The sequence below is a fragment of the Papio anubis genome, chromosome 11, assembly GCF_008728515.1.
Source record: "Papio anubis isolate 15944 chromosome 11, Panubis1.0, whole genome shotgun sequence".
Classification (NCBI taxonomy): Eukaryota; Metazoa; Chordata; class Mammalia; order Primates; family Cercopithecidae; genus Papio; species Papio anubis.
In genome coordinates this window covers 108,966,077-108,987,528 of record NC_044986.1, presented here as the reverse complement: position 1 = coordinate 108,987,528, position 21,452 = coordinate 108,966,077, and the positions used below count along the sequence as shown (strand labels likewise).

General features: G+C 38.8%; 1 protein-coding gene and 1 long non-coding RNA gene across 2 annotated transcripts in view; one reads left to right on the top strand and one right to left on the bottom strand.

Moving 5' to 3' along the window:
• The window catches only part of CUBN (cubilin), a 308,229-nt gene that overhangs the window by 241,463 nt on the left and 45,314 nt on the right, over positions 1-21,452 (bottom strand). Inside the window, 4 exon segments of the mRNA XM_031652472.1 lie at positions 140-318; positions 538-682; positions 18,879-19,069; positions 20,213-20,375. Coding sequence (XP_031508332.1) covers positions 140-318; positions 538-682; positions 18,879-19,069; positions 20,213-20,375 — 678 coding nt within the window.
• Positions 10,377-21,099, top strand: LOC116269498. The gene is made up of 3 exons (XR_004177084.1): positions 10,377-10,464; positions 11,129-11,212; positions 21,005-21,099. It is a non-coding gene; the product is annotated as an uncharacterized LOC116269498 (long non-coding RNA).

Sequence of the window (21,452 nt, the reverse complement as noted above, 5' to 3'; positions counted from 1 at the left end):
ATTTTCACATATATATCCATAAGACATATTGGTCTATATAAACTACTTTCGTTTCCTGTAACAGATTTGAAGACAACAACCCATAATATTTTTTATAATATACAATCAAATACAAAATCAAAGATTTTATCCCTCTTACCTCAATATAATCTGTTTCACAGTGGGCAGAACTTCCAATTTCAAAGACAGTGAAGTTGAGGAGAATGACTTGGCTTTGGGGTTGCTGGATGGTCCACGTACAGGTTCTTTCTCCAGGATATACGTTAGGAAAAAAAGGCGAGCGAATGACCCCTTCTCCAGTTAATTCACCCCCACAAGCTGTAAGCATAAAAATTATAGTAGTGTTTGTCCATACATTAATGTTATCTCAATTTTATTGCAAAATCTAATACTGTCTAAGGAGATAACCGAATATAACATTTCTATGAGAATATTTTCCACTTAACACTTGAGGACATAAAATGGCTAAATTATTTCAAAGAATTAAAATATTACAATCAGGCAAATCAGACATTTAAAAATTAAATGTTTCCTTACCAACTTGATAAACAGCTCTGAAACTAGCTTTTTCAACAAAAGCATCTATTTTAAGCCTGATCCAGACACTATTAGTAATGGATTTAATGTGAGAGATGGTTCCATTGCCACAGACTTTTCCAAGTAAGATTTGACCATCTCGAACCTAAAGAGAAAAATAAAATGGAGATGTAATTCTAATCAAGACACTTACGTCGGCAATGGTGGCATTGGAGATGAAAAAACGGCAGATTCAAAATGAATGATAATCTAATTTGAGTTACATATTTCTATTATTTTCGAAAGCAGTGGGTCATTTTTAAGCACAATGCAATAACATGAAATGCTGATAAAATCTTACGTCAATAAAGCCCAAAAGCATAAGAATTTAAACAATGTCCTCCTAATAATTTTCACAGTATCAAAGAGGAAATAAATTCACAATTTAGACTACTTGGAAAACAACAAAAAATGAGAATATTACCTATGAAAAAACACACGTGTTAGCCAAATCTGCAATCCAAAGAAAGTTATGGACTAAACTACTTTTGCCATTGAAAGAAAAAAGGAAAAAAAGAAAAGTTGATGAAAGAGAGAGAAAGTAAAAGAATGTAAGGAGTCAACTTAAAAACTTAGAAAAAAGGCCGGGGACGGGGGCACGCACATATTATCTCAGCACCTTGGGAGGCCAAGGTGGGAGGATCCCTTGAGACCAGGAATTGGAGACAGCCTGGGCAACATAGTGAGACCCAGCTCTACGTACAATTTTTCTAAGTTAGAAAAAAATCCGTAAAATGAGGAAGAATATAATAAAAATAAGAGCAAAACTTAATAAATGAAATACAAAAGAATGTGGAATTCATAAATACATTCAAGAACTGTTTTTTTGAGGAAGGTTATGAGTGGGGATATAAAAGACAAATCTCTGGCAAGTCTAATAAGAAAATAAAATATAAGCACAAATATACAAAATTAAAAATGACAAAGACACAGATACTAAGAATTTTTTTAAACATGAAATCTATGTACATCTCTATGCTAATATATTTGAATGTTTTAATGGGTTATTTTCAGAAAAAGTATAACATTAAAATTATCTGAAGGAGAAGAAAAATAAGATTTCAACAGATATAAGTCATGAATAAAATTGAAAACATTATCAAATAATTATTCCCATCCCACCCTCAACCTCCAAAAAGAAAAATCTCCCATAAGATGCTCTACTTAGTACATTCTTTTAAACTTTTAAGGAAGAGATAATTCCCATGTATAATTTATTCTAAGCCTTCCTCAAACAGAATAATTCCCAACTAATTTTTGTCAGAAACCTGTTACCAAATCCCAACATACATTATAGAAATAAAAACTATAGACTGATGTCACCTATTAATATAGATACATAAATCCTAAACACAGTTCTAGAAAAATAAATTCACAGTCCATTGCCAGCTTATATACCGGATCAAATATGGGAATAATAATAGTGCAAGAAAGGTTAGAAATTATAAACTATAAATTAACTTCCTCAGTAGATCAAATAAGATAGGCCATATGATAGCCCCATAAATTCAAAAAACATTGTTAGCATTCCTGTTTTATTAGAAGAAAAAAGAAATTTCCTTCATATAATAGACTACTGGTTTTTTGAGATGGAGTTTTGCTCTTGTTGCCCAGGCTGGAGCGCAATGGCATGATTTCGGCTCACCGCAACCTCCGCCTCCTGGGTTCAAGTGATTCTCCTGCCTCAGCCTCTGAGTAGCTGGGATTACAGGCATGCGCCACCACACCCAGATAATTTTGTATTTTTAGTAGAGACGGGGTTTCTCTATGTTGGTCAGGCTGGTCTCAAACTCCGAACCTCAACTGATCACCCACCTCGGACTCCCAAAGTGCTGGGATTACAGGCGTGAGCCACTGCACCTGGCCCAATAGCCAGCCCTTATAGTATAGTGGCCATGAAAACGGTCTATAGACTTGGGTTCAAAACCTACCTCTGTCACTTACAAACCACCTCACTCAATAACCTTAAGCAAGTTACTCTAAGCTCATGGGGTTGTTGAAGCAAACAGCTGAAACAATAGTGAGAATTCCTTAGCCAAATGCTTGGTAATAGAAAATGTTGACTAAGGATAGCTGTTGTTATTCTGGACATTTTTAGAGGTGAAACACTGGAGGCTTGTTACTCTGGGTAGGAATTATTCAATGGATATGCATACCTCCGCTGTTCAGTAAAATTATTCTGAAGGATCTAGCCATCCAAATATTAATTCATTCACTTCATTAGCATTATCAAGGCATGAATAAATGTCAGGACCTGTGCTGGTGACAACACCATGAAACAGTCACCGTTCACAGGGAACTTACAATAGGCAGGAACATTTTTGAAAAGCATGATGAGTGTCATGTTGGGGGAAGCACAGGATGCTTCATTGTTACCTAACCAATGGTTCTCAGCAGGGACCACGATTTAGCATTGGGGAAATGTGCCAGAGTATCTTTTTAGTTTGGTGTTAATGATGATCACAGCAATGGTGGGGCATTACTGGCATTTAGTGAGTAGCAAGGGACCAAAGACACAAGGCAGCCTGAAATGGGAGAATCACACACCGCAAGAATTCTCCTGAGCCTGTGTGACACTCACGTAAGTGAAAGTTCTGTTGTTGGGTGTAAAATCTTGCTCTATTTTATATATTAAGCACAAAGTATTTTTGTGCAATTTTAATGCATGCTGAATTTTCCAGGATTACAAGTAGAGTATAAATTGAAGATTCTTTCTCCTGGAAATCTGTCGAGAGTTGGTCACTATTTCTGAAAAATTACTCACCAACCCACAAAACTGTGTCAGCCTGCATTTGTACTGTCATGTTCATAGCAATTTAGGGTCCAGACAATCGACTAATTTATTTTGTCTTCAAGTACAGCTTGCCTAGCTTTTCAGATACTGAAATAAAGGTTATTTTATTCTGTTACTTCATTTTTTCTTAATGTTATTCTTACAACTTTACATATTTTTAAATATAATGTGTCTAGTGGGGTTATATCAGTGAATTTCATTTCTGAATAATCAAGGGGTGATATAAAAAAGTCTTAAAATGTAGAGAACCACTGGGTTAACCAAAGACTCTGAAATTACCCAGGGGATTTTGGAAAATTCAGTGGAAATAACCTTTAAGCGGAGACTTGAAAGTCGAGTAGGAGTTATCTAGGCCAAGGAGAACAGGCAGAACAGGCAGTAAAGAGAAGATTTTCCTTTTTTTGAGATGAAATCTCACTCTGTCACCTAGGCTGGAGTGCAATGGCATGACCTCGGCTCACTGCAACCTCCGCCTCCCAGATTCAAGCAATTCTCCTGCCCCAGCCTCCCAAGTAGCTGAGACTGCAGGGTCACGCCACCACACCCAGCTAATTTTTGTATTTTTAGTAGAGATGGGGTTTCGCTACGTTGGCCAGGCTGGTCTTGAAATCTTGACCTCAGGTGATCTGCCTGCCTTGGCCTCCTAAAGTGCGGGGATTACAGATGTGAACCACTGCGCCTAGCCAGTAAAGGAAAGATTTTAAAAGGATGATATTCAAAGCTGGTAGGGATATGGTGATACAGTTACTCTCATCCATAACTGGTGGAAGTATAAAGTTCTGGAAAATAACCTGACAATATGTATTAAGGGTATTTCCCTTCTAATGCTGTATCACAAGGATATTCAACATGCAGGAAAAGACACACACAGATCCACATCCAAGTATGCTCTTAATAACAATAATTGAAACCATTCTAAAGGCCTAATAATAGTGAGATGATTAAATAAATTATGATTCAGCCATATGATAGAGTCTGACACAGACATGAAAAATCACATGCCTCTCCACTGACTCAGGCTCATACTACTTCCTTTCTCTGAGCTCTTACAACATCTGTAACACAAATTTCACATATCATAGTAAAGTTATGCTAAATTTCTAATCAAATAGCAAGTCTCTGAGGGAAGGGAAAATTTCTGTTTGCCCTTCGGCATCTAATAAAAAAACTTTGCAAATAGGTATTTGACAAATTCTTGTTGATTCATTAATTTTAAGGTACAGTATAATGGTTCAGTTTTTGTTAGAGATACAGACATACTGCAGTTCTTGAAAACTAGAAAGCATAAAACGCAGAGTAAGTTATCTTCCTGCTCTCTAATCCTCCAGGGTTCTATTTGCTTCCTCGAAGATTGTAGTCTCTCTTTTCTATTTTCCCCATTAGAAGATGACAAGAAGAAAAAAAAAAAAAAAAACAGCCAAATAGCATTGCTGCAAGCTAAAGTGGGTCATTCCCCTGGGCCCTGACTAATGAAATTCAAGGATTTTAGCAAGGAGAAAGGCAGCTGTAGTCCAAATGTTTTCAGAGGAACTTATAGGGCTCAAGGGCCCTGAACCTAGAAGGTGCAATTGATTTTGGCTCTGTTTCTCTCTCTCTCTGTGGAAATGAAACCTTATTAATTCTGAAAGCCTGTATTCTCCCTGGATCCTAGACATGGCAATACTTTAACTATGACTCCTTTGAAAGAGATACTAGAATAAAATTCATCAAATGTTCTAAAATGACCCTAACTACTTCTGCAGCATGTGTTGCATTCAATAATCTAGGATTTGATAAATTTGCACCCCCACCAAAAAAAAAAAAAAAAAAATCTCTTTCCTTTATGCTCATGAACTAGGATGGATGACATTATTTTACATAGTTATTCACTTCCCTTCCTGTAAAAGGATTGACTATCTATGCTTTTTGCCATGTGACTTGCAATATCGCTATAGGGAGAATTAATACATATTCTTCCCATTGACTATGGGCTTAGCCATAGGACTTGCTTTGCCCAACAGAACATGAGCAAAAGTGATACACCAATTTCCAAGTAAAAGCCTTGGAAGTCACTGCAGAATTCAACCATCTTTTACCTTTCCCCTCACAAGCTCTAGAGCCTGGGTCTCGGGGTGGTGAAGACACAGGAAACAGACATAGGAAACAGAACTGCAACGGATCCAAAACCAACATGCTAACGTGAGCAGAGAATAAACATACATTGTTGGAAGCCACAGATGCTTTTGGTTTGTTATTGTTTTTTATCTTTCTGGTTGTTGTTACTAATTGTTTGTTATTGCAGCATAATCTAGAGAAAGATGACTAATATCTGAGCTTGGTTTGTTCAGAAAAACTGAATTTTTCTAAGTCAGGTGAAGCCATGCCGTGATCACTTGCAGAAGAGTCACAGTGAATTCATTCTTTTTAGTGAATCGCATTTGCAAGGAAACAACAAGGACCAATTCAAACTTCTAGTGTTTCATGGACCAGGTTCAGATTTCTTGTGGATTGCCTTATTCGTCCAGGAAACACTGAAGGTTTCAGGTCCCAGGATGTTTTGCCTATGGTGTATTCCAAATGGCTTCCAATTTTTACATTCATCAGATTAAACTAGTTCCTGAAGACAAACTACTCATAAAAAAAACAAGTTTTTGTAAAGGAATGATTTTCTATAGAGAGAACTAAAATTTACTGGACTGAGAAACACCATTTACATGAAATTTTAAATGTGGGCTCTTGAGCCCAGTGAATCGTGAGCTTTAACATCTGGAACGAGTCAAGTCCCAAAGCCTTGTCTTAATATGCATGCTCATTTGTCTTCCTCTGCTATGAATCCAGATTTGGTTTTATACTACAATTTCTAAAATAAGAAGCATTAAATTTTAATTCAAAGCCAACCAAATATGCTGGCACTTACGCTTAGTCCATCTGAGAGCTGAAAACAGAACCACACCGTATGGTAGTGTTTAACATGTGGCTTTCTGTGAAGTGAGCTTCAGACTGACATAAGTCTTAGCTAAGTGAAGACTGGATCTTAGAGAGGAGCCTTGGGCTAATCTGGGTGAGCAGGAGAGGAATGAGGCACTGCCTCTGATGAGAGAATAAGGGGTGAGGAGGATAAGAGATGAGAGAAGCCATTTAGGATCTCAAAATCATTTACTTTTGTTATTATCCTTTGTTCTTTATTAGTATGCTTCATGATTTTAGAGTTGATATTTTAAACCTTTTCATGCTGTGTGAAAGTGTCCCTTCTAACATCTCTATTAATAAATTTACCCTTTATCTGATCTTTTAAGATCTGATATTCCAAAATCAAGAACATGTGAGTAAGTTTTACCTAGAAGTGCCTTCCTTTATGATTGCAAATTCCAGTAGGTCACCTTCTCCTGCCCTCTCTTCTCCTCCCCATCATCATCATCATCATCATCGTCGTCATCATCATTATCATCATGATGTTAACTTTAGTGAGCATTCATTGTGTGACAGGCACTGTACAAGGAACATTCTAATTGTTTGTCCTTGCATATAGAATGTAACCCAGGCTCTTTATCTCGGCCTTGAAGACCATTCAGGGTCTAGCTCCTGCCTAACTCACATTTCTCTCTTCCATCCCTGTGTGATTCCAGCCACCCTGGTCTATTTTCAATTATTTTAGTTTATTTTTTCTGACTTCAGTCTCTAGGGCTGGGTTAGCACCTCTACCTGGAGTCCTCCTTCTCTCAGCTCTTTGCATTACACACTCCTCATCTGCAGATCCCACGTACAGGGTCTACAGATGAGAACGAGTTAGCCATATAAACACCCTTGAGAAGCAATCCCAAACTGCTCCACTAAGTCAGTAGCCCTGTTCTTTTCTCTCACAGTACTGTTTCTTTCCTGCCCATACTTATCCCCTCTTGAAATTATGTATTGTGTGCTTACTTATTTAATATCTATTTTACATACCCATTCCCAGCTTGGTGACTGGAACCTAAGTGGTGTGATAAATATTTAGAGAATGAATAGATAAATGAATGAATGGTCTTTTTTACTCCCTTTTAGGAAAGCACTATTACTATCCCTATTACACATGAGGAAGCTGTGGCTTACAGGTATCTTGCCTTTAGTAACGCAGAGAGCTGAAGGGTTGTATCATGTGTCCATGCAATATTGTTTCCATCTTATATCAGAAAAGTACTAGCCACACCCTCTATTTGACCTAGGAGTTTGTAATGTTCTTGATTAATGATCCATCCATATCCTCTTATTCCTACTTACTGCTCTACATCACACATGTTCAATGGGTTTGCAATTTCTACATGAGCATGCAACTCCTTCAAACACAGCAAAAATGTATTCTCTACAACCTCTCACACCTCCAAATTAGGTGTTCTATCATCTCTCAGTCTTTTTCCTGCCTCCCACTACTCCAACCTGCAAAATTATTTCACTAGAGGAATGGCCTATCTTCTTCCTTCACTAAAAAGCATCAGGATGGCCCAGCAGTTGTGGAAAAGCTGTGCTGACAACAACAGAGCTCAGAGTCTAACCAAATGTTCCTAGTCTCTGTCAAAACCCTAAATTCAATATGCTCAAGAATGCAAACTCTTTTTTTTTTTTTTAGATGGAGTCTCACTCTGTCACCCAAGCTGGAATGCAGTGGTATGATCTCGGCTCACTGCAAACTCCACCTCTTCGATTCAAGTGATTCTCCAGCCTCAGCCTCCCAGGTAGCTGGGACTACAGGTGCCCGCCACCACACCCAGCTAATTTTTTTGTATTTTTAGTAGAGATGGGGTTTCATACCATGTTGGCCAGGCTGATCTCAAACTCCTGACCTAGGTGATCCTCTCTCCTCAGCCTCCCAAAGTGCTGGGGTTACAGGCATGAGCCACCATGCCCAGCCAAGAATGCAAACTCTTGAGCATCTCCCCCTTTTCCTTTCATCCTACCCTCTCTAGAAAGATGTTTTTCTGACCTACAATTAATCTCAAATATGTACTTAACTGAAAAACACAATACTATTCAGCCTACGTGGTGTGTTTGCTTGCTCCAGGCCTTATTCTTTTTCTGACATTTAGGTGTGTATTCTGTGAATTGCAGCCATGAGACTCTAAGCAGCAGGTCCACTTGAGGGAAGCAAGTGCCTCGTGCATTCCACAATTCCTGGCTCTCCCCCACCCAATCCCAAGCTCATAGCGGAATCACCTCAATGCCTAAGAAGTCACAAAAGGAGGTCCTTTGTGAATTTGCATTCATCTAAAGACATGCAGGAGATGCGGGAGTGCTGCTTAGGGCAAAGCAGGAGTTGGAGGGGAGGAGAAGGTAGAGGAAAGGATGGAGGGGAAGGTGGTGAAAGAAAAGGTTCAGATGGAGGAGGACAGACCTTCCTGCCTCAGCTTCTGCTCTCCCACTTTCCCAATTATATTGGTTCTCTTCTTTTAAATCTTAAAGATTTTACCAGGGAGTTGAGTTTCATCACATTTCACAGGTACACAGCATTTCCTGTTTGTCATTTTCTATATAGTCTTTCATTTTTTTATTTCTTTCTCAATCCAATGATTATTTTGGAGAGAGTTCACATACTTCCACACACTTGGGCATTTTAAAATGTTTATCAATAATTTTGGATTATGTTATATTGTGAAGAGGTGTACAATTTCTGCTTTGTTAATTTACTGGGATTGTCATAGAGGTCTAAAATATGATGAATTTGGGGTTCAATGCCACTTGTAGAACAGTTATATTCCCTGGATTTCAGAAATCAAATTCAATGTAAATTACTCCTTCCTGTCTTATTGATTATGTTTTCAAGTTTTCTGTTTGTGTTTGCTTTCCACATCTAAGAAAGAACAACTTCTCAAAAGCCCTTCTCTTTCTCCAGAAGGCACATCACTCTCCCTGCCCCTTATCAGCCTCTCTAGTAGAGCTCCCTTTCCAGTTCCTCAGTGTCTTCGGGGAGAGGAGCCAGATACTTCGGGATTGGTCAAGGAGATTTGATGGGTGAACAATTCTACTCATTTCCCTTTGTATCCTACCTCAAGCCTTCACCTTAACATCCTATAGCCTTCTGAATTTATTATTCAGCCTACGACTTCCCTTCTCTGGGATTAAAAATTAAACTTTCATTACTACCTATGTGTCCTTCACTCAGAGTTCTGATGACTTAAATCACTTATGAAATATTAATGAGAGGTGCTGCTTTTTATTCTGGAAAGATGCTTCCATCACCTTCATTGAACTATTCCATACAATTTAAAAGCTCTCTTCGACAAAAACAGATGAACTAACAATTGATCTGTTCTTGTATTCATTCATTTGTAGCCATGTCACATCTTCCATAGGTAATGTGTATCTTTAAAAGTAGAAACCTCACTTGAGAGAGATATATAAATCTAAGAATTAATATGTTAATGTTTGCTTCTTGTGTTAAAAAAAAAGAAAGATATGCTACACTAGGTCAATACTATTCTTATCGTTTGCAGTTAAAATCTATTCTCTAATGAATGCTTATGGAACGCTCTTGCTGAGCAAAAGTAAGTCTTTCAGAACCACAGTATCCATGAAAGATACACACTCAGCAATGGTACCTTAATTTTCATTTGAAGGATATGTTTGCCCGGCAACCAAGGCACCTAAAACCACATAAAGAGAAGATCTAGGATTCTTAAAAGTACACCTACTCACACTCAAAGTAAATGTCCTTAGGATCATTCTCCCACATGTCTGTAGAATTTCTTTTCTGTTCTCCATTCTTTCTAAAATTTTGGGTGGACTGCTTTTACTCATCAATGGAGTTAGTAAAGGACAAAGTCATCCCCCTCTAAACCACCAAAGTATTGGAAATACCAACGTTCGTTTTAAAATTCTTTTTCATAAATCTTTCGTTTTTTAGAGATAGCTTTAAAAAATGAAGTCATCATTTTAGGGAACAATATATTGAGTCATAATAACATCATTAGAATTTGGTTCCTGTGTCACTTTCTTCTATGACCACTATCTGAAGAACATCAAGAGAAGTGAATACACTTTTTAGAAAATGAGTTCAGTTCACAAATTTTCCCAATGGATACAGATGATTTAAACACAAGAGCTTTAACCAAAGTCAATGTATGTCTATCTAGAATCTCATAGAGGTACATCTAAGTTCTACTTCGACAATAACTAGAGTTTGACCTTTGTGAGCCTCAATTATCTCATTTGTAAAATTAAGGTCCTTGCTGATGCCAAAATTCTACAGATACACTGGTTGTATTCCTTTAGGTTGGTTGGTCAAAGATATAATAGAAAAATCTATCAAACTATTAATATTTAAATCACCATACATGACCTGTCCTTCTGAATAATACAGTTTTTTTTTTTTCCATCAACAATCCCTGAGGGAAATGTGGTCAAGACTTTGACGATATATGGTTACACCAGAATGTAGATACCTCGCTGGCCAACCGTGAGAGCCACATTGGCTGTCTCTGAACTGATAAATTCAAGGCTAGAGTTAAAACTTTGGTCCAGAAAAACCTTGCACTTGAATAATATTTTTTAACTCTTCAAGCTTCTTTTATCATTTATTTCCTTGATTTTACCCCTAAAGTTTAGAGAAATAGATAGGGTATCTTACTGAAGTAGGAACTGAAACATCCAGATAAAGAATTGTCCAAGATTATACAGTCATCTGACAAATGAACTAAAATAAAAAGTTAGGTGAACTAAGTTTAATCACCTTCTGGCTACAAAACATTCCACCGTTCCGGTTTATGAAATTAAATCTTCTAATAATGATTATTTGTGCTAACTTTTCAGAACAATCCAGAGGAGTTCATGGAACCACTCACTGAAATTCAGTTCTAGTGTTCTGCAAAGCCAGAGAGAAGGAACCATTCAGAGGTACTGATAGTTCTTTAGAACTACAGAACTGCCATGAAGGTTTTAATAGAAAGGGCCACAAATTTCCCTGAAAATTAGAGTTACATTCTTGCCTATCTGAGAAAATCATGATGCTTGGCTTCATGTTTTAAAAGTCTCATGATTGGAGAGCCAGGTATGGAACTGGGTAATTCACAAGACCTTTCTCCCTATGGAAGATGAGACACCTCTTGTAGTCAAAGTCGCACAATTGCATTTCTGTTCTTACTGAAGATCAGTATAACTAGATCTCCTAAATTTGAATCCCAGCTCCACTACTTGCTAGACATGTAACTGTGCACAAGTGACTTCTCTTGGCTACAGTTTCCTAAGATTAAAACAGAAATAATAATGGTTGTTGTGAGGATTCAATGAATTAACTCATGAAAAGCACTTACCACACATGGCAGGCAGTAAGCCGACAATAATCATTATCTATTTAACTTGTTATACTATTTTAAAGTCTTATAATAGTGCCCAGAGTATAGCAAGCACTCTCTAATGAAGAGCTATTTTGCTGTTCTCAAAAGTTAAAAAAAAAAAAAAGGGTTGATAATTTAATTTTGATTTACATAAAAATATTTGAAATTCTTCCATAGCGTAAAACTTTAATATACTTTGTAATAGACTTTAGAAAACCTAAATTCAATAAATATACCCATTCTGAAATGACCTGAAATACAAATTTCTGGATTAAAAAAAATACAGGAATACAGGTGCTATTATTGTGGTCCCCGGAGCAAGGAATAGGAACAGCTCCAGTCTCCAGCTCCCAGTGCGAGCGACACAGAAGACGGGTGATTTCTGCAGTTTCAACTGAGCTGCAGACTGACACCCCACACCTCACATGGCGGGGTACACCCCTGAGACAAAGCTTCCAGAGCAAGAATTAGACAGGATCACTCGCTGTTCAGCAATATTCTATCTTCTGCAGCCTCCGCTGCTGATACCCAGGCAAACATGGTCTGGAGTGGACCTCAAGCAATCTCCAAAAGACCTACAGCTGAGGGTCCTGACTGTTAGAAGGAAAACCAACAAACAGAAAAGACACCCACACCAAAACCCCATCAGTACGTCACCATCATCAAAGACCAAAAGCAGATAAAACCACAAAGATGGGGAAAAAGCAGGGCAGAAAAGCTGGAAATTCAAAAAATAAGAGCACATCTCCCCCTCCAAAGGAATGCAGCTCATCACCAGCAATGGATCAAAGCTGGACGGAGAATGACTTTGAGGAGTTGAGAGAAGAAGGCTTCAGTTCATCAAACTTCTCAGAGCTAAAGGAGGAATTATGTACCCAGCGCAAAGAAACTAAAAATCTTGAAAAAAGAATGGAAGAATGGATAACTAGAATAATCAATGCAGAGAAGGCCATAAACGAACTGACAGAGATAAAAACCATGACATGAGAAATACGTGACAAATGCACAAGCTTCAGTAACCGACTCGATCAACTGGAAGAAAGAGTATCAGCGATTGAGGATCAAAGGAATGAAATGAAGCGAGAAGTCTAAAGAAAAAGAAATGAACAAAGCCTTCAAGAAGTATGGGATTATGTGAAAAGACCAAATCTACGTCTGATTGGGGTGCCTGAAAGTGAGGGGGAAAATGGAACCAAGTCGGAAAACACTCTGCAGGATATCATCCAGGAGAACTTCCCCAACCTAGTAAGGCAGGCCAACATTCAAATTCAGGAAATACAGAGAACACCACAAAGATACTCTTTGAGAAGAGCAACTCCAAGACACATCATTGTCAGATTCACCAAAGTTGAAATGAAGGAAAAAATGTTAAGGGCAGCCAGAGAGAAAGGTCGGGTTACCCACAAAGAGAAGCCCATCAGACTAACAGCAGATCTCTCGGCAGATACTCTCCAAGCCAGAAGAGAGTGGGGGCCAATATTCAACATTCTTAAAGAAAAGAATTTTCAACCCAGAATTTCATATCCAGCCAAACTGTTTCATAAGTGAAGGGGAAATAAAATCCTTTACAGATAAGCAAATGCTTAGAGATTTTGTCACCACCAGGCCTGCCCTACAAGAGACCCTGAAGGAAGCACTAAACATGGAAAGGAACAACCAGTGCCAGCCATTGCAAAAACATGCCAAAATGTAAAGGCTATCGATGCTAGGAAGAAACTGCATCAACTAACGAGCAAAAAAACCAGCTAATATCACAATAACAGGATCAAGTTCACACATAACAATATTAACCTTAAATGTAAATGAACTAAATGGTCCAACTAAAAGATACAGACTGGCAAATTGGATAAAGAGTCAAGACTCATCAGTCTGCTGTATTCAGGAGACCCATCTCACGTGCAGAGACACACATAGGCTCAAAATAAAGGGATGGAGGGAGATCTACCAAGCAAATGGAGAACAAAAAAAAGCAGGGCTTGCATTCCTAGTCTCTAATAAAAGAGACTTTAAACCATCAAAGATCAAAAGAGACAAAGAAGGCCATTACATAATGGTAAAGGGATCAATTCAACAGGAAGAGCTAACTATCCTAAATATATATGCACCCAATACAGGAGCACCCAGATTCATAAAGCAAGTCCTTAGAGACTTACAAAGAGACTCAGACTCCCATACAATAATAATGGGAGACTTCAACACCCCACTGTCAACATTAGACAGATCAACGAGACAGAAAGTTAACAAGGATATCCAGGAATTGAACTCAACTCTGCACCAAGCAGACCTAATAGACATCTATAGAACTCTCCACCCCAAATCAACAGATATATACATTCTTCTCAGCACCACATCACAAAATTGACCACATAGTTGGAAGTAAAGCACTCCTCAGCAAATGTAAAAGAACAGAAATTATAACAAACTGTCTCTCAGACCACAGTGCAATCAAACTAGAACTCAGGACTAAGAAACTCAATCAAAACCGCTCAACTACATGGAAACTGAACAACCTGCTCCTGAATGACTACTGGGTCCATAAAGAAATGAAGGCAGAAATAAAGATGTTCTTTGAAACCAACGAGAACAAAGATACAACATACCAGAATCTCTGGGACACATTTAAAGCAGTGTGTAGAGGGAAATTTATAGCACTAAATGCCCACAAGAGAAAGCTGGAAAGATCTAAAATTGACACTCTAATATCACAATTAAAAGAACTAGAGGCCGGGCGCGGTGGCTCAAGCCTGTAATCCCAGCACTTTGGGAGGCCGAGACGGGCGGATCACGAGGTCAGGAGATCGAGACCATCCTGGCTAACACGATGAAACCCCGTCTCTACTAAAAAAGACAAAAAACTAGCCGGGCGAGGTGGCGGGCGCCTGTAGTCCCAGCTACTCGGGAGGCTGAGGCAGGAGAATGGCGTGAACCCGGGAGGCGGAGCTTGCATTGAGCTGAGATCCGGCCACTGCACTCCAGCCTGGGCGACAGAGCGAGACTGTCCCAATAAAAATAAAAAAAAAAAAAAAAAAAAAAAAAAAGAACTAGAGAAGCAAGAGCAAACACATTCAAAAGCTAGCAGAAGGCAAGAAATAACTAAGATCAGAGCAGAACTGAAGGAGATAGAGACACAAAAACCCTCCAAAAAATCAATGAATCCAGGAGCTGGTTTTTTGAAAAGATTAACAAAATTGATAGACTGCTAGCAAGACTAATAAAGAAGAAAAGAGAGAAGAATCAAATAGATGCAATAAAAAATGATAAAGGGGATATCACCACAGACCCCACAGAAATACAAACTACCATCGGAGAATACTATAAACACCTCTACGCAAATAAACTAGAAAATCTAGAAGAAATGGATAATTTCCTGGACACTTACACTCTCCCAAGACTAAACCAGAAAGAAGTTGAATCCCTGAATAGACCAATAGCAGGCTCTGAAATTGAGGCAATAATTAATAGCCTACCAACCAAAAAAAGTCCAGGACCAGACGGATTCACAGCCGAATTCTACCAGAGGTACAAGGAGGAGCTGGTACCATTACTTCTGAAACTATTCCAATCAATAGAAAAAGAGGGAATCCTCCCTAACTCATTTTATGAGGCCAACATCATCCTGATACCAAAGCCTGGCAGAGACACAACAAAACAAGAGAATTTTAGACCAATATCCCTGATGAACATCGATGCAAAAATCCTCAATAAGATACTGGCAAACTGAATCCAGCAGCACACCAAAAAGCTTATCCACCATGATCAAGTGGGCTTCATCCCTGGGATGCAAGGCTGGTTCAACATATGCAAATCAATAAACGTAATCCAGTGTATAAACAGAACCAAAGACAAAAACCACATGATTATCTCAATGGATGCAGAAAAGGCCTTTGACAAAATTCAACAGCCCTTCATGCTAAAAACTCTCAATAAATTCGGTATTGATGGAACGTATCTCAAAATAATAAGAGCTATTTATGACAAACCCACAGCCAATATCATACTGAATGGGCAAAAACTGGAAGCATTCCCTTTGAAAACTGGCACAAGACAGGGATGCCCTCTCTCACCACTCCTATTCAACATAGTGTTGGAAGTTCTGGCTAGGGCAATCAGGCAAGAGAAAGAAATCAAGGGTATTCAGTTAGGAAAAGAAGAAGTCAAATTGTCCCTGTTTGCAGAGGACATGATTGTATATTTAGAAAACCCCATTATCTCAGCCCAAAATCTCCTTAAGTTGATAAGCAACTTCAGCAAAGTCTCAGGATACAAAATTAATGTGCAAAAATCAGAAGCATTCTTATATGCCAGTGACAGACAAACAGAGAGCCAAATCAGGAATGAACTTCCATTCACAATTGCTTCAAAGAGAATAAAATACCTAGGAATCCAACTTACAAGGGATGTAAAGGACCTCTTCAAGGAGAACTACAAACCACTGCTCAGTGAAATAAAAGAGGACACAAACAAATGGAAGAACATACCATGCTCATGGATAGGAAGAATCAATATTGTGAAAATGGCCATACTGCCCAAGGTAATTTATAGATTCAATGCCATCCCCATCAAGCTACCAATGAGTTTCTTCACAGAATTGGAAAAAACTGTTTTAAAGTTCATATGGAACCAAAAAAGACCCTGCATTGCCAAGACCATCCTAAGTCAAAAGAACAAAGCTGGAGGCATCATGCTACCTGACTTCAAACTATACTACAAGGCTACAGTAACCAAAACAGCATGGTACTGGTACCAAAACAGAGATATAGACCAATGGAACAGAACAGAGTCCTCAGAAATAATACCACACATCTACAGCCATCTGATCTTTGACAAACCTGACAAAAACAAGAAATGGGGAAAGGATTCCCTATTTAACAAATGGTGCTGGGGAAAATTGGCTAGCCGTAAGTAGAAAGCTGAAACTGGATCCTTTCCTTACTCCTTATACGAAAATTAATTCAAGATGGATTAGAGACTTAAATGTTAGACCTAAAACCATAAAAACCCTAGAAGAAAACCTAGGTAATACCATTCAGGACATAGGCATGGGCAAGGACTTCATGTCTAAAACACCAAAAGCAACAGCAACAAAAGCCATAATTGACAAACGGGATCTAATTAAAGTAAAGACCTTCTGCACAGCAAAAGAAACTACCATCAGAGTGAACAGGCAACCTACAGAATGGGAGAAAATGTTTGCAATCTACTCATCTGACAAAGGGCTAATATCCAGAACCTACAAAGAACTCAAACAAATTTACAAGAAAAAAAACAACCCCATCAAAAAGTGGGCAAAGGATATGAACAGACATTTCTCAAAAGAAGACATGCATACAGCCAACAGACACATGAAAAAATGCTCATCATCACTGGCCATCAGAGAAATGCAAATCAAAACCACAATGAGATACCATCTCACACCAGTTAGAAAGGCAATCATTAAAAAGTCAGGAAACAACAGGTGCTGGAGAGGATGTGGAGAAATAGGAACACTTTTACACTGTTGGTGGGACTGTAAACTAGTTCAACCATTGTGGAAAACAGTATGGCGATTCCTCAAGGATCTAGAACTAGAAATACCATTTGACCCAGCCATCCCATTACTGGGTATATACCCAAAGGATTATAAATCATGCTGCTATAAAGACACATGCACACGTATGTTTATTGCGGCACTATTCACAATAGCAAAGACTTGGAATCAACCCAAATGTCCATCAGTGACAGACTGGATTGAGAAAATGTGGCACATATACACCATGGAATACTATGCAGCCATGAAAAAGGATGAGTTCATGTCCTTTGTAGGGACATGGATGCAGCTGGAAACCATCATTCTCAGCAAACTATCGCAAGAACAGAAAACCAAACACCACATGTTGTCACTCATAGGTGGGAATTGAACAATGAGATCGCTTGGACTCAGGAAGGGGAACATCATGCACTGGTGCCTATTATGGGGAGGGGGGAGGGGGGAGGATGGCATTGGGAGTTATACCTGATGTAAATGACGAGTTGATGGGTGCTGACGAGTTGATGGGTGCAGCACACCAACATGGCACAAGTATACATATGTAACAAACCTGCACGTTGTGCACATGTACCCTAGAACTTAAAGTATAACAAAAACAAAAAACAAAAAACAAACAAACAAAAAAAATGGAGCATTAAAAAAAAAAATACAGGCCAGGTGTGGTGGCTCATGCCCATAATCCCAGCACTTTGGGAGGCCAAGGCAGACAGATCACCTGAGGTCGGGAGTTCAGGACCAGCCTGCCCAACATGGAGAAACCTCATCTCTACTAAAAATAGAAAATCAGCCGGGTGTGGTGGCACATGCCTATAATCCCAGCTACTCGGGAGGCTGAGGCAGTAGAACTGCTTGAACCCAGGAGGCGGAGGTTGCGGTGAGCCGATATCACGGCATTGCACTCTAGCCTGGGCGACAAGAGCGAAACTCCATCTCAAAAAAAAAAAAAAAAAAAATTGATACATATATACATACATATTGCTGTAGTGCTATGGCCAATGTACTTCTTCAACTAGCTCTAGATCTTATGCTACAGTTCTGTTTCCTCTGTCTAAATGTAGAAAGAAGAGGACAGGAGGTCACATAAGTTTTTCCTGGATGAATAAATGGATTTAATTTGCACAAACAAACCAAATTGTAAATTCTTCTCTAGTTTATGTAAAATGATTGTGCCCAAAAAACAATGTTTTATCTTGCTCAACACTTTAATTTGTGGCTTGACCAATCATTAAGCAAAATAAATACCAGGTCCAGCAAACAAAAACGGCCTGTCTCTATTTCAAATATTCCCTGTATTACAATCATTACCCACACTTAAATCACAATTAAAGATATCTGGAGGAGAGCAAGCAGAATAAATGAAGGAAAAACCCTAACCTCCAAAAGAAGGATCATTCAACACTTAAACTTCATTACCACTGACTAGCTGGGTCATCTGGGCAAATCCCTTCACTTTCCTGGGTTCAGTTCTTTCCTGTATTAATTATTCTAGATAATACATCTGTATATCATTAGTATATCCTATGAGCCTCACTTATTTGCCTGCACCTTAGTTGTTAGAGCTTAGTTATTATTGCATTTCTAACTAGATCTCAGGTGATCTGGCTGCTGGTGGCCCAACAATCTTTTGAAGACCATCACTCTGCAGAATATAAAAACGCTGATGAATGTCATCTAAGGGCGATTGAGTAGTAAAAGTTACCTCGATGTAATTCTGAGAACTGTCACTCTGGCACTGCAGCTCCACGTGGGTGAAGTTGATTTGTATTTGTTCTCCTTGAGGCTGCTTTATCATATAGACGCATTGCCTGGTGTGTGTGAAAGGCCCAGACAACTCAGGCAGGAAGAGTTCACCCTCTGGGTCCGTGTAGTTCCCAGCACAATGCAGATCCGCTAAGAACAGGGAAGACACGAACAGGTCATGCCAATGGCATTGCTCTGGCTCGCAGGCATTGGATCCAGTTTCTAAAAATTTACACTCACACACACACACACACACACACACAAGCACATACCCGCTTTATTCACCCTCCATAGGCTTGTGCCTCTAATTTTAAGATTTTCAATTTGATGTGTTTGTGGGACATTCCTGCAGTGGCTTAAAGAAATAGATGCAGAGATGTGTCATCTAGCTTCCAATCTACTATTCTCTTCATAAATTGCTTTTTAAATACATTAGTGCTCTGTTTCATTCCAATAAGATTTGAGATGGTTATAAAAAATGTAACAAAATGAACTATATAACTGTATACATGAAGCAGATTAAAGAAAAAATGAATACACAATAGCAAGATGTAGCCAGGGGGAGTTGATTTGCACAGAAAACAATTGAAAGGGGAACAGGAGGTTGGCACCAGATTCTGCAGAAAGAAAAGGAAATGAAGAAAGGGGACAAGTAAAGATGTTCATTGTTACTCTTCCTGATATTGAAACTTAAAAGGTATTTTTTCTGTGAATGCTTATTAAGGGCACAATAATAGATGTCATAAACAAAATCCTCCACTTCCCTAAAAAAACCCAAATCATAGAGTATTTCCTATGTTTTGTTGTTTTGTTTGTTTTAAGGTATCAAAGCAAGTGAGTTCCTAACAGTTAACAGTATTTGGCTGGAAGTGAAGCTCTAGAGTCTGGGACACTGTGATGCTGGAAGCCAGTCCCAGCCCCTGCGCAGCTGGACTCGATTCGAGGACAAAATCCAGAGAGACCGCACTGCTCACATGCACAAACCTCTCTCACAACTAAACATCAAACACCACGAGGGACTGGCGTCCTGAATTATTTAAGTTTGGGTGCCTCATACATCTTTATAGTGATGTGGATCCCATAATTTAGGGATCAAAGGATATTGCAGTATTAATAATAGAGCATTGGGAAGATAAAGAAAAAATCTGAAGCTGTGAGAGAAATATGTATAAAGAAATGTTCTTGGCCTAAGACAGTCAGTCATCCTCTGAATCACATTAAAATATAAAACAGATGTAAGCATAGCATTGGCCTTCAAGTCCCTCTTAAGCTCTCAACTGGTAGGTTACTTACAAGGTGATGTTAAGTAGGTGATATGGAAGCCTTGGTCACTAATCTGGGAGTCCGAATGGAAGTGAATTCTGGCAAACGGGCCAGTAGTCTGGAGCGGTGGGACAGAGAAAGTGGTGCAGAACCTCCCAAGAACGGGGTCCTGATACAAAGGACCATCTCGAATCTAAAACAAAAGGATGAATCATTAATCTGAAAGTGGTCATATTTTTAACAAACTAGGTCACTTTGGATATTAACTTTAGAAAATCTGTCATTTAAAAGTGATCGCTCAAGGAAGTTTACCCATCACATCCAAATCTAACTTATGGCTAAGGTTCAGCAAAGGGTGTCTCCTTCTCCCATCACCCCAACGCCTTCTCACTGTCTGAATCTTTTTTTTTTTTTTTTTTTTTTTTTTGAGATGGAATCTTGCTCTGTCACCAGGCTGGAGTGCAGTGGCGCGATCTCAGCTGATTGCAACCACCACCTCCCAGGTTCAAGCAATTCTTCTGCCTCAGCCTCCCAAGTAGCTGGGACAACAGGCGCCTACCACTACGCCCAGCTAATTGCTGTATTTTTGGTAGAGACGAGGTTCCACCATGTTGGCCAGGATGGTCTCAATCTCTTGACCTCATGATCTGCCCGTCTTGGCCTCCCAAAGTGCTGGGACTACAGGCATGAGTCACCGCTCCTGGCCTGTGACTGGATTTCAATTCCAAGGCTGGACATATAGTTTGAATTTTTCTCATGATGTTACTAATCAAATATCTTTCCCCTTTGATTGTTTTTCATTATAAATTCTTAGTGATCTAGAAGAAAATGAATATAAGCAAAGAAAACAGAAGAAGGAACACCATTGATGCCAACTGATTCATAACTTGGTTCAGGTTTCAGAAGAATCAGAGGTAGAGAGGAAGTGCCATCAGATTAGACACAATACAAAGACAGGTTAGTGAATCTAAAAATGCAACTTTGATAGTAAGTACTACAATGATAATGATGTGACCTTAGAAATCCTTTTTTAATTGTTGGTTTTTAATCTATTTTATAATCATGTCAATCTCTCTACAATTCTGCTGTAATTGCAAATTCTATACTATATAGACCATCGAGGAGTCAATGAACTAAAGAATATTTTAATATGGTCAATTTTGTCTATTCAAATTACTTTTCTTTTCTTTTCTTTTTTTTTTAGACAGAGTTTCCCTGTTGCCCAGGCTGGAGTGCAGTGGCATGGTCGCAGCTCACTGCAAGTTCCGTC